Below are 12,154 nucleotides of genomic sequence, written 5' to 3'. Positions count from 1 at the left end.
GCCTCTGATGTAAAACAAATGTTTGACTTCCACACAAAATGACTTTACTTATTTCAGGTTTAAGGAAGTGTGTAGGTCGCATTATTTATTGTAGAGCTATACAAGTTATGTATTTAGATCTGATTGTTCGGACAAATTCAGCGATTGCTCTACCATGTCTGTACGGTGAAGCAGTTGAGCTGAATACATTTTTTTCTAAGGCCCGCACCTTTGACATAACTTTGCACTAGTGATATAAATGGATGTAATGATGCAGCTGACCAACAGAGGGAGGCAAATACACGTTTATTCGACAGAGGACGTTGACATGGTCCTAGGAAGGATAGCTGTCTTCTGACTTATAAAACGGTGAGAAATCAATAAAATAAGTCATGTAAACATATACATATTTTCTTAAGTAATTCTAGTGCCCGATTTTGGGGACTGTCAGCTTAAGAAGTTTTAACCTGTTGAAATGTCAATTGATAGTGACAGCATCACACATTATTTCCCAAGCAAAGACTATTTTTTGCCTCCTATAAAAGGTTGTAGCGCAGCCTCTGAATATCATAGAGACAAACCAAAGTTATACCATATGCATCAGTGTCACGTCTTTCCCCGGAATTTTACAGCTTATTTCTAGCATTGCGTACTAAAGCGACGTCATTGATCGCTTTAAATAATCAGGTCCATTAAATGTTTTTATAAATCTTAAGCTAACAAGAGGTAGGCCTATGCTTTTAGCCATTTTCTTTAACAAAAGACACAATACCCTGACACGCCCCCCAATTCGAGCCCTGGTTTTAATTTAACACGCCAGGCTCTTCACTGACACTGATATACAGTATTTAAGGAGTGCATGATGACTGATGTAATTGGCTGAGAAAATCTATGGATAGTAGACTATAGTTTAGTCTGTCAAACAGTTTAGTCTGTCCTATTCTTGAATAGGAAGGAATAGGCCCCAAAACAAAGCCCTCTTGTTATGAGTAACCTAAAGTCAAATTAAATGAAGTCTTCTCAAATTAGCCTACTTTCAGCACCCATGCGCTGTCCATATCCGTGGCTGCTACTTCATAGTAAGTTTAGTATATTACTCGAGGTCTTACTGTTGTCTTAACTGTTGTGAGGTCAATAACTCTGATACATAGCGTCATTATGGACAACGAAACATATTGTTTTTAATCAAATCAATTATAGCAGTAGCAAGCTTACCTCCGTTCCTCCTTTTCATCTTCGCGCTCTCCCTCTCAAACTGAACAGGACATCATTTGTCCTAGTCCGCACGCACAGATATTACATTTCTTCATGCACACATTGAGATACTATAATAAGAAACTAATTCTCAAACCCTGAGCAATATGACATTTAATCAATGAAAAATTGCATGACCCTCCCCTGGACTAAATCAAAAATACCAAACTCTCCCCATGACTGAAATTGAAAAAGTATGACCCTCCCCCATTTTCTCCCAGGTAACAATGGGTGTAAAATTTGACCGCTCACTAAAATGAAAAGGGATTTCATGAATTTTGAATAACTTTGGACAAATTAAGCTATTTGTTGACATGAATTATCATTTGCACAAAGTGACAGTGGATGGTTGAGGACATAAATGGTTGAATATTCCAATGGAATTTTCCTTGTGCACTGGTTATATGAGCGCAGGTGATTTCCGCATGAATGACTTTAGGAGGAGCGTGTTCAAAGTGCAAATGTAATAAACCATCTTAGACTGAAAATGGCGGACCTCGTGAGCACCTGTGCTGTGAGTACTAACTCTACCTCTTTTGAAAGACTACTTTTAGTCAAATGTACAAAGAAAATCATTATTTCTCCTTTATGTGTTTGTACCAGAGGTCGAAACGTTAATGGATTGTCGTCATAGCTGTGTGTATTACTGTTACTAGAAATAGCCAGTTTGACAACACCATGACTTGTTGAATGTGTTATAGTACAACCTGTTGTACCAAGATCTGAAGAAGTTCTCAAAAAATGGGGAGCATTTCTGTAAGGAGCTCATGACAGTATTTCAGCAAAGGTATGGTCAATGTCAACTCCTTGAGAATATCGTTTAGTGAGGTAATTTATTAGAAATTGTTATTATGCTACCTAGGATTGGAAAAGTAAACCCCTTTTCAACCTGGACTGCACATATTTCTATTTCATAAAATGTCCAATCATTTAAATGTATGGACAATACCAACTCGGTCATTCACAATTGCATGCTAAGGTCCTAACTTCCCGGATTGAATTTCAATTAGCTGTAGTTACTGTTTCACCTCAGTGTGACAAAAGTAACATCCCTTTAATGGCACTTATTTGTGACTAGGGCTGAGCTGGAGATCAGTTATGCCAAGGGACTTCAGAAGCTTGCTGGAAAACTCATGAAGGCATCCAAAGGAATGAATGACAAGTGAGTTGGCTCTACATTCACATTTATATCACGCAGTCTGTAATGCTTCAGCGATCCAGATTGAATAGAGCCCATAGTGTAGTGCTCTAAACTCTCTGCATGTTGTTGTTTTTCTTTCCGTGAAGTTCCACATACCGAGCATGGTGCCATGTATCTGATGACATGTACTCTACAGCAGACACACACAGGTATTACACGCATGACCTTATGACGTTTTTAATCATATTATGACCTTATTATGAGGCATTCCTGTAGTAGCGATGTTTCTTGGATATTCTCTGACTGAGTCTGAGGAATGATACTATTATGTTTTTTTTTTCAGAACACTAGGAAGTGCTTTTCAGTCAGAGGCAGTTTTAGAAATTCGACAAGTAATTGAGGAGCACAACAAGAGGAAGAGACCTGTGAGTAATTTGGATCATTTATTGCTACCGACACATCATTCTACACAATTATACATTGAGACGTGTTTTTCTCATCCCTTTCTTGAATAGCTTGATAATGTTGTTGAGAAAAACGCAAAACTTGTTGTGACGAACTGGAGTGAACAAATAAAGGTAAGTCTTCCTTAAATTCATGTTTGGTAAATACATTGTTTGGTTGATTACATCATTCAAAGAAAATGATTGATTAAGAATATTGTTCAAACATCTTCCCATCACAGATGAAGAAGAAATTGGTTGGATTGACAAGAGAGCATGAAGCCCTGTTCAACTTTGTTGAAAAGAATACACACATTTGCACAGAAAAAGAAAAACAGAAGGTACTCCACTGCAATATTTACTGTAAAACTGTCCTTTTCACCTATTGATATGTATGATTAGGAAACCGTTGAAATTCCCAATGTAATAAAAGTTCAAAAAGATGCCATTTCCAACCCCCGAATAAGATTAGGATGATGACTTGTTCTGTTGTTAACTAGATGCTGACCAGACTGACAAAGTCTGCTGAGGCCCAGACCAGAACAGATGAGGAGTACTTCACCATCAACATGGATGGCCATGAAATCAGACTGAAGTGGGAAAACACACTGAAAAATTGCTACCAGGTTCTAACCAATCCCCACAGTACATTTCCTCCAAAATCCTTTTTATTTTAAAGATATATACCTTCTCTGACTGTACTGTTGATCTGAAGAGAAGGGGTCAAGACAGGTCACCCAAGAAGTTTCGATGTGCAGAGTTCAGTTGTATTGTACGTCTCCTCTCATGCTGATGTTTGGTTAGACCCATTTAGAGATAGTCAGGTTTGAGTGTTGCAGCATCCACATTGTGTGCCAGACAGTGATACAGTATCTTTATAATTTCAGGTAATCCAGGAGGTTGAGAAACAGCGGATAGAAGTTCTGTGCAACATATTGAGTAAATACAACCTCCACATGGCAAGCTTCAGACACACCCTTGTACATGTGAGCGTTCTTCCCAAAATTACACTAATTACAACCCTGTGACAAAAACTGTATCATTCATTTCTCTTGTATTACTTACAGAGACAGAAACAAATAGAACAAGCCATCCAGAAAGTTGATGTGGAAAAGGATATCCAAAATCTGGTGGAGGAGACCAGTGTAGCAGCAGAGGAGAACAACGCTAAGTTTCTGATGACTGATTATTTTGTAAGGGTCCATTTTGTTCACATAATTGTACAGTACATTTGTATCTGTAAATAGTTCTGGTATTAGTTTGATTTTGACCTAAGACATACAGTGCCTGACCCTCAATGACTTATGTTAAGGAGGAGGACAGTAAGTCATTGATGGAAAAAGACAGGAGAAGAGATGCCATCAAGTCCAAACTCCAGCGGCTGGGGGACAGTATCACAAAAACAAAGAAAGACTGTGACGGTAAGTGTTGAAAAATGAACATAGAATTTTACTGGAAATAATACATTTCTGAGTGACACTTATTTATTTCATGTCTTCCAACATTCAATTAATAATAGGTCTTGAGAGACTGGTGAAGACCTACTCTGAAAACCCATCATTCTCAAACAAAAAGAACCTGGAAGAAACGGAACAGTTGATTGATGAGGTTTTTTCATACAGCAATTTCCAATTTCGAAAATATTATTTGATATTTTTCTGTATACATTTCCTAGCATTGTGTTAAATGCATTTTCCTATTGGATGTCTACAGACCACTCTGAAACTGAACCTTCTTGAAGCAACTCATTGCAAACTCTCCAGCACATTGGCTGAATTGGAGGGAAAACCTAAGACTTTGCATCGATTCAGTGCCAGTATAACAAAATGGAAAGAAAAGGTAGGCCCATAATCAAAGTGCATTTGTCCGGGCTTTGCACAAGTTCTTTGTAGCTTAGATTAATTTACCAACATACAGTATACTGTTTAATCCATATTGTGCATGTTCAATTATATTTAGACAGCACAAACACATCATGGCATATCCTTTTTGATGACACAAAATAGATAAACGTAAGTATGTATGTTACTATACATCCTAACCAGATTACAATCTGTTTTCCAAGGATTGCGAGCACAGTATTGTTCAGCTGGCCCGTCCAGTCAAAATCAAAAAGACACCGTTCAGATCGCGTTTGAGGAGCTCCATCATTTACAAAGGACCCCCTCAGAGTGTGACATCAGCAGAGGCCTCATCAGTAGAAGTAAACCAAGTCTACACTGCTGTCATCCAAGATACTACAGCTCCAGGGGAATGTGGCTCTGTCAATGGAGCCATGTCTTTGACTGACGACAAGGAAGGAGAAGGTGACACCCATCCACATATATAATTACAAAGATATACCATTCTGATCTTGCCTATGCGTCATAACAAGAAACACTAATACATAGAAACTTTTCCTTATGGTGCAGAGTGGTGTAGCATTGGGAAATGCAAAGCTGTTTACGACTTCACATCAGACAGAGATGATGAGTTGAATATGAAAGAAGGTAACGGACAATAAAAATAGATGGGTGGGAAAAATATGAAATCCATGACTATACTTACAAAATCATTTGTTTACAGGAGACCTTCTTGACATCTATCAAAAGGAAGACAGCGGTTGGTGGTATGGGATATTGAATGGACAGATAGGCCATTTTCCATCAACCTACATTGAGGAGCTGCCCATGTTAAGTGTTGTAGAAACATCAGATGTATGACAGTCAGTGTTGGCGCAAATGGACAGGGTAAAGCATTTATCCTGTTACATGATTAAAGTAATATATCAATCAACTATGGGGGGGGGGGGTGTACAAAAAGTGTTTATTTAAAGCAATTCCAAAATGCCTGATCAAATCTTTGGGCCGCTGAACAACCCCACCAACTTGAAAACTGCAACTAGCCTTTTAAAATGGACGTCATACAATGGAAACGTTAATATTACAAACAATGTTGGAGACAAAACACACAGGATATTACTAAAATATGTTAAAATATAAACAGATCCACTTTTTTTCTATTCAGGTTTTAGAGCGAGAAATTCTCTCCGGACATTTGCAAGGAAGGCAGAGAAGTTGTTGGTCTCCTGGAGTCTCTGCTCCAAGTGATTCATGCAATCCAGTGGTGGGTCGCTAGACACAACTGTGGACAAAAATATGGTTATATCACATTTCCAGCCATTCATGATAACACTCCTAGTTTCCAAAACCATTTGTTACTGTTCTATACTATTTACTGTACTCACTCTGGTATAATCCTCCTTCGTTGATCCTCAGCATGAAGGTGTATACACATTCCGAGTCTTTTTGGTTGATGTCTCGGAAGATAAACTGCAATTTCTCTCCTTGAATAAAAGAATAACAATTCCTTTTAATTCTGTGGTTTAACACTTGGTCAACACAAATGTTCAAACGGTAAAATATTACTGCCATTGCCAGCAAACTTATTCCCGATTTACCATGAATTTTTCTAATTTCCAATCCCAGCCGACCCTGAAACACCTGCTTGGCTTTGTTGAGATTCTTCAGCCTGTCCTTGTTGGCTTTGTTTTGGGACACAATCACTTAAAAGAAAGGGAAAAACAAGGGGACATGTTTGTTTTGGATACTAATATATTTTAGAACAATGAATAGATGTGTGTGAAGGACAAAATCTACTATTCCATTTACTGAAAAGAGCCTACATTCTTTTTTCTTGGCTTGTTCCACTCGGATCAGCTCCATCTTTTCAATGATCTTGCTTTTCTGTACGTTCTTCCCTTCCACTTCAGACAGTCTCTTCGCAATGCCATTTCTCTTCTCCACCAATGAGGCATTTTTATTTTCCAAGTCTGGGGGTAGGGGGGACATTTTCTTCAATAATAAAGTATGAGTAGGCTTAGTGTCAAGGTTACGGTCAAACTGATTGTTAGTGACACTTCACAGGATGTCATGTCATGCCCGGCACAATCTTACCTGTTTTGTATGAGTCTATCGTTTCAAATATTATTTCATCATCCTTCCATTTCTTTGAACACGTATCTGCAGAAAGAGAAGGGAGATTATTATAGCTGTGAATAGACACATTTGAAGCATAATTGACTCGGTAATCATGGCGACAGCGTCCAACTCATACCGAGAACAGATCTGACGGTCTTTCGGTGGGTTTGAACCCAATCCATGCCTGTCTCCGTCATCTCGGCCGTTCCCTGAAAAAGCATTTTGTTGCGAATGTCTTCCATTGTGCTACTAAACCAATTCCCAATGTTTGCATCTGTAATGCAGTTCATGATGATCTAGGTGACGGAAATACAAAAACACTGATTAGGTCAGTCGACATTTTGGCAAGATACAGGATGGTTTGTTAAAGGGGCAATCTGCACTTCAAAAAACAACGTGACACAATTCCACTGTTTTGGTAAACCGCTGAGGGATGGGGCTGGATTTGTTTTACCACTTCCAAATTCATAGGCAGAGCTATGGATACATACAAGGGATAACAATTTTTTGAGGCTATACACAGTGTGTTTCCAAAGTAGTTTATATTTTGGAGTATTACAGTTGAATTAAGCTCAAGGCATGTATAAGTTATATTCTTCAAGAATCAAATCAAATTCTATTTTTCACATGCACCGAAGCATTTCACTGTAAGGTGAAATGTATAACTTACAAGCCCTTAACCAACAATGCAGCTTTAAGTAAAAAAATTGATAAATAATTAAAGAAGCAGTAAAATAATAATAGCGAGGCTATATACAGAGTCAATGCACCGGTTAGTCGATGTAATATGTACATGTAGGTAGAATTAAAGTGACTATGCATAGATAATAAACAGAGAGTAACAGCAGCGTAAAAGAGGTGGGGGGGGGGGGGGGGCAATGCAAATAGTCTGGGTAGCCATTTGATTAGCTGTTCAGGAGTCTTATGGCTTGGGGCTAGAAGCTGTTAAGTATTTTGGACCTAGACTTGGAGCTCCGATACCGCTTGCCGGTCCATGACTAGGGCGGCTGGGGTCTTTGACAATTTTTAGAGCCTTCCTCTGACAACGCCTGGTATAGAGGTCCTGGATGGCAGGAAGCTTGACCCCAGTGATGTACTGGGTTGTAAGCACTACCCTCTGCAGTGCCTTTCGTTCGGAGGCTGAGCAGTTGCCATTCCAGGCAGTGATGCAACCAGTCAGGATGCTCTCGATGGTGCAGCTGCAGATTTTTTTGAGGATCTGAGGACACATGCCCAATCTTTTCAGTCTCCTGAGGGGAAATAGCCTTTGTCGTGCCCTCTCCACAACTATCTTGGTGTGCTTGGACCATGTTAGTTTGTTGGTGATGTGGACACCAAGGAACTTGAAGCCATCAACCTGCTCCAGTACAGCCCGTCGATGAAAATGGGACCGTGCTCGGTCCTCCATCTCCTTTGTCTTGATCACGTTGAGGGAGAGGTTGTTGTCCCGGCACCACACGGCCAGGTCTCTGACCTTTTCCCTAAAGGTTGTCTCATCGATGTCGGTGATCCCTACTACCACTGTTGTGTCATTGGCAAACTTGATGGTGTTGGAGTCGTGCTGGCCATGCAGTCATGAGTGAACAGGGAGTACAGGAGGGGGCTGAGCACGCACCCAAGGGACCCCGGTGTTGAGGATCAGCGTGGCGGATGTGTTGTTCCCTACCCATTCCACCTGGGGGCAGCCCGTCAGGAAGTCCAGGATTCAGTTGCAGAGGGAGGTGTTCAGTCCCAGGGTCCTTAGCTTAGTGATGAGCTTTGAGGCCACTATGGTGTTGAATGCTGAGCTGTAGTCAATGAACAGCATTCTCACATAGGTGTTCCTTTTGTCCAGGTGGAAAAGGGCAGTGTGGAGTGGAATAGAGATTGCATCATCTGTGGATCTGTTGGGGCAGTATGCAAATTAGAGTGGGTCTAGGGTTTCTGGGATAATGGCGTTGATGTGAGCTATGACCGGCCTTTGAAAGCACTTCATGGCTACAGACGTGAGTGCTACGGGTTGCTTGTCATTTAGGCAGGTTACTTTAGTGTTCTTGGGCACAGGGACTATGGTGGTCTGCTTGAAACATGTTGGTATTACAGACTCAGACTGGGACAGGTTTAAAACACCAGTGAAGACACTTGCCAGTTGGTTAGCGCATGCTCGGAGTACACGTCCTGGTAATCCGCTTGGCCCTGTGGCCTTATGAATATTGACCTGTTTAAAGGTCTTACTGACATCGGCTACGGAGAGCGTGATCACACAGTTGTCCGGAATAGCTCATGCTCTCCTGCATGTTTCAGTGTTACTTGCCTCAAAGCGAGCATAGAAGTAATTTAGCTTGTCTGGTAATCTCGTGTCACTGGGCAGCTCGCGGCTATGCTTCCCTTTGTAGTCTGTAATAGTTTGCAAGCCCTGCCACATCCGACGAGTGTCAGAGACAGTGTAGTACGGTTCAATCTTAGTCCTGTATTGATGTTTTGCCTGTTTGATGGTTCATCAAAGGGCATAGAAGGATTTCTTATAAGCTTCCGGGCTAGAGTCCCGCTCCTTGAAAGCGGCAGCTCTACCCTTTAGCTCAGTGTGGATGTTGCCTGTAATCCCTGGCTTCTGGTTGGGGTATGTACGTACAATCACTGTGGGGGCGATTAATGGCCGATTAATTGGGGCCGATTTCAAGATATAACAATCGTTAATCTGCCTTTTTGGACGCCGATTATGGCCGATTACATTGCAATCCACGAGGAGACTGCGTGGCAGGCTGACCGCCTGTTACGCGAGTACAGCATCAAAATGACCTTGTGGCTGCAAGGAGCCAAGGTAAGTTGCTAGCTAGCATGAAACTTAACTTATAAAAAAACAATCAATCTTAACATAATCACTAGTTAACTACACATGGTTGATGATATTACTAGGTTAACTAGCTTGTTCTGCGGTGCATATAATCAATGTGGTGCCTGTTAATTTATCATCGAATCACAGCCTACTTCAACTTTGCCAAATGGGTGATGATTTAACAAAAGCGCATTCGCAAAAAAAGCAGTATCGTTGCAATAATGTACCTAACCATAAACATCAATGCCTTTCTTTTCCTATGCTTCCTGGCTGATGTTTTGGTCACTTTTGAATGCTGGCGGAGCTCTCACTCTAGTGGTAGCATGAGACGGAGTCTACAACCCACACAAGTGGCTCAGGTAGTGCAGCTCATCCAGGATGGCACATCAATGCGAGCTGTGGCAAGAAGGTTTGCTGTGTCTGTCAGCGTAGTGTCCAGAGCATGGAGGCGCTACCAGGAGACAGGCCAGTACATCAGGAGACGTGGAGGAGGCCGTAAGAGGGCAACAACCCAGCAGCAGGACCGCTACCTCCGCCTTTGTGCAAGGAGTAGCACTGCCAGAGCCCTGCAAAATGACCTCCAGCAGGCCACAAATGTGCATGTGTCAGCATATGGTCTCACAAGGGCTCTGAGGATCTCATCTCGGTACCTAATGGCAGTCAGGCTACCTCTGGCGAGCACATGGAGGTCTGTGCGGCCCCACAAAGAAATGCCACCCCACACCATGACTGACCCACCGCCAAACTGGTCATGCTGGAGGATGTTGCAGGCAGCAGAACGTTCTCCATGGCGTCTCCAGACTCTGTCACATCTGTCACATGTGCTCAGTGTGAACCTGCTTTCATCTGTGAAGAGCACAGGGCGCCAGTGGCGAATTTGCCAATCTTGGTGTTCTCTGGCAAATGCCAAACGTCCTGCATGGTGTTGGGCTGTAAGCACAACCCCCACCTGTGGACGTCGGGCCCTCATACCACCCTCATGGAGTCTGTTTCTGACCGTTTGAGCAGACACATGCACATTTGTGGCCTGCTGGAGGTAATTTTGCAGGGCTCTGGTAGTGCTCCTCCTTGCACAAAGGCGGAGGTAGCGGTCCTGCTGCTGGGTTGTTGCCCTCCTACAGCCTCCTCCACGTCTCCTGATGTACTGGCCTGTCTCCTGGTAGCGCCTCCATGCTCTGGACACTACGCTGACAGACACAGCAAACCTTCTTGCCACAGCTCGCATTGATGTGCCATCCTGGATGAGCTGCACTACCTGAGCCACTTGTGTGGGTTGTAGACTCCGTCTCATGCTACCACTAGAGTGAGAGATCCGCCAGCATTCAAAAGTGACCAAAACATCAGCCAGGAAGCATAGGAACTGAGAAGTGATCTGTGGTCACCACCTGCAGAATCACTCCTTTATTGAGGGTGTCTTGCTAATTGCCTATAATTTCCACCTTTTGTCTATTCCATTTGCACAACAGCATGTGCAATTTATTGTCAATCAGTGTTGCTTCCTAAGTGGACAGTTTGATTTCACAGAAGTGTGATTGACTTGGAGTTACATTGTGTTTTTTAAGAGTTCCCTTTATTTTTTTGAGCAGTGTATATATATACACACACATATGTATGCTGGTGCAATCAAACACACACCAACGCTCACAAATCACCATTTACTTTGTTGGACTATTTATTATATTTAACCTGCAGCTCAGTCACTTTTAACCCTGATTACATGTATATAGCTACCTTAACTATCACCAGTATCCCTTTTCCCTAGGTGTCTAAGAATATTAGAGGTCAGCCCAAATTTCCCCAGCCGCCGCATCCCTCAGCTATCAATCTCAAAAAAGATTGTCTGCCATTTTGCTGAAAAAACGAATTCAAGAATGTAGTTTTAAACAGAAACTCACGGTTGACCACGGTTTGTGACACGGATTTCCCTAAAGACAGGCCACATGGATACAGCTACGACCGGAAGTTACTTTTTCGTAGGTTAATTTACGCAGCAGGTTGGGAAAAGGGTTTGCGAAAATGCTCTCTAAATTCTTACGTATCTTCGTTGCTGTATCGAAATGGCGAGTTTTTAGCAAATCCCATGTGACGTTATTTATTGCCATAACACAACACAGCTCATGACCAAACGGGGCCATTGCGATTTATGTAAAATCATTTTGGCTATATGAAATACTATGACAACCGATTATCAAATATGGTGAATTTTGTTAACTACCGTAGCAATTTTCGGATGATCCTCGACCAAAGCTTTCGGCAGCTGTTCACTGTTGTTTTCAAAATTCCGCGCTCACGGAAACAAGGATGGGCCTGTGACGCCACACCGGAAATTGAGTTATCAAAATTCAAAGTAGTCATTTAAGAAATAAATAAAAATTACAATGTACAGTGTTTATAATGTACGATGTTTATCACTTATGTTCCGCCTAAAACCATATTAAAATAAAAAGGATATCAGACACGTTTTTCCTGGTTTCCCACAATGCAAAGTTTTGTTTAGTCTCTTGAATTTGGGCCAGGCTGTGACTAATCGATGTCTAACGTCACTCTGTTTAAAAAATAAAAA

The 12,154-nt window shown here is 41.6% G+C and overlaps 2 protein-coding genes across 3 annotated transcripts; one reads left to right on the top strand and one right to left on the bottom strand.

Annotated features, from left to right (window-relative positions):
- The first annotated feature begins 1,026 nt into the window (after positions 1-1,026).
- nostrin (nitric oxide synthase trafficking) lies at positions 1,027-6,172 on the top strand. The gene is made up of 17 exons (XM_055870612.1): positions 1,027-1,747; positions 1,935-2,020; positions 2,312-2,395; positions 2,521-2,583; positions 2,718-2,799; positions 2,890-2,952; positions 3,060-3,158; positions 3,318-3,443; positions 3,705-3,803; positions 3,885-4,010; positions 4,130-4,238; positions 4,337-4,425; positions 4,531-4,656; positions 4,883-5,123; positions 5,229-5,306; positions 5,383-5,546; positions 5,824-6,172. Exons 1-16 carry the CDS (start codon positions 1,721-1,723, stop codon positions 5,517-5,519), a joined length of 1,635 nt encoding a protein of 544 aa, XP_055726587.1. The 5' UTR covers positions 1,027-1,720; the 3' UTR covers positions 5,520-5,546; positions 5,824-6,172.
- On the bottom strand, positions 5,602-11,911 carry spc25 (SPC25 component of NDC80 kinetochore complex). 2 transcript variants are annotated; one of them, XM_055870613.1, is made up of 7 exons: positions 11,807-11,911; positions 6,913-7,072; positions 6,753-6,818; positions 6,482-6,628; positions 6,257-6,361; positions 6,044-6,142; positions 5,602-5,940 (listed from the first exon to the last, which is right to left on the bottom strand). In XM_055870613.1, the coding sequence occupies exons 2-7, from the start codon at positions 7,064-7,066 to the stop codon at positions 5,816-5,818; spliced, it is 696 nt and encodes a 231-aa protein (XP_055726588.1). In that variant the 5' UTR covers positions 7,067-7,072; positions 11,807-11,911; the 3' UTR covers positions 5,602-5,815. The 2 variants fall into 2 exon arrangements, with proteins under 2 accessions (XP_055726588.1, XP_055726589.1); XM_055870614.1 differs by lacking the exon at positions 11,807-11,911 and adding an exon at positions 11,487-11,723.
- Positions 11,912-12,154: the final 243 nt, after the last annotated feature.

The sequence above is a fragment of the Salvelinus fontinalis genome, chromosome 19 (assembly GCF_029448725.1).
Source record: "Salvelinus fontinalis isolate EN_2023a chromosome 19, ASM2944872v1, whole genome shotgun sequence".
In the NCBI taxonomy this organism is placed as follows: Eukaryota; Metazoa; Chordata; class Actinopteri; order Salmoniformes; family Salmonidae; genus Salvelinus; species Salvelinus fontinalis.
This window is presented reverse-complemented; position numbering and strand designations above follow the sequence as displayed.

What these genes read in the sequence shown, in the direction of transcription:
- nostrin (XM_055870612.1), top strand. Translation starts at nt 1,721, where the DNA reads ATGGCGGACCTCGTGAGCACCTGTGCT. An exon ending in TCAGACACACCCTTGTACAT is followed by an intron (nt 3,804 to 3,884) that starts GTGAGCGTTCTT and finishes TATTACTTACAG; the next exon opens with AGACAGAAACAAATAGAACA. An exon ending in TTCTGATGACTGATTATTTT is followed by an intron (nt 4,011 to 4,129) that starts GTAAGGGTCCAT and finishes ACTTATGTTAAG; the next exon opens with GAGGAGGACAGTAAGTCATT.
- spc25 (XM_055870613.1), bottom strand. Translation starts at nt 7,066, where the DNA reads ATGAACTGCATTACAGATGCAAACATTGGGAATTGGTTTAGTAGCACA. An exon ending in GACCGTCAGATCTGTTCTCG is followed by an intron (nt 6,819 to 6,912) that starts GTATGAGTTGGA and finishes CTCTTTCTGCAG; the next exon opens with ATACGTGTTCAAAGAAATGG. An exon ending in GATAGACTCATACAAAACAG is followed by an intron (nt 6,629 to 6,752) that starts GTAAGATTGTGC and finishes CCCTACCCCCAG; the next exon opens with ACTTGGAAAATAAAAATGCC.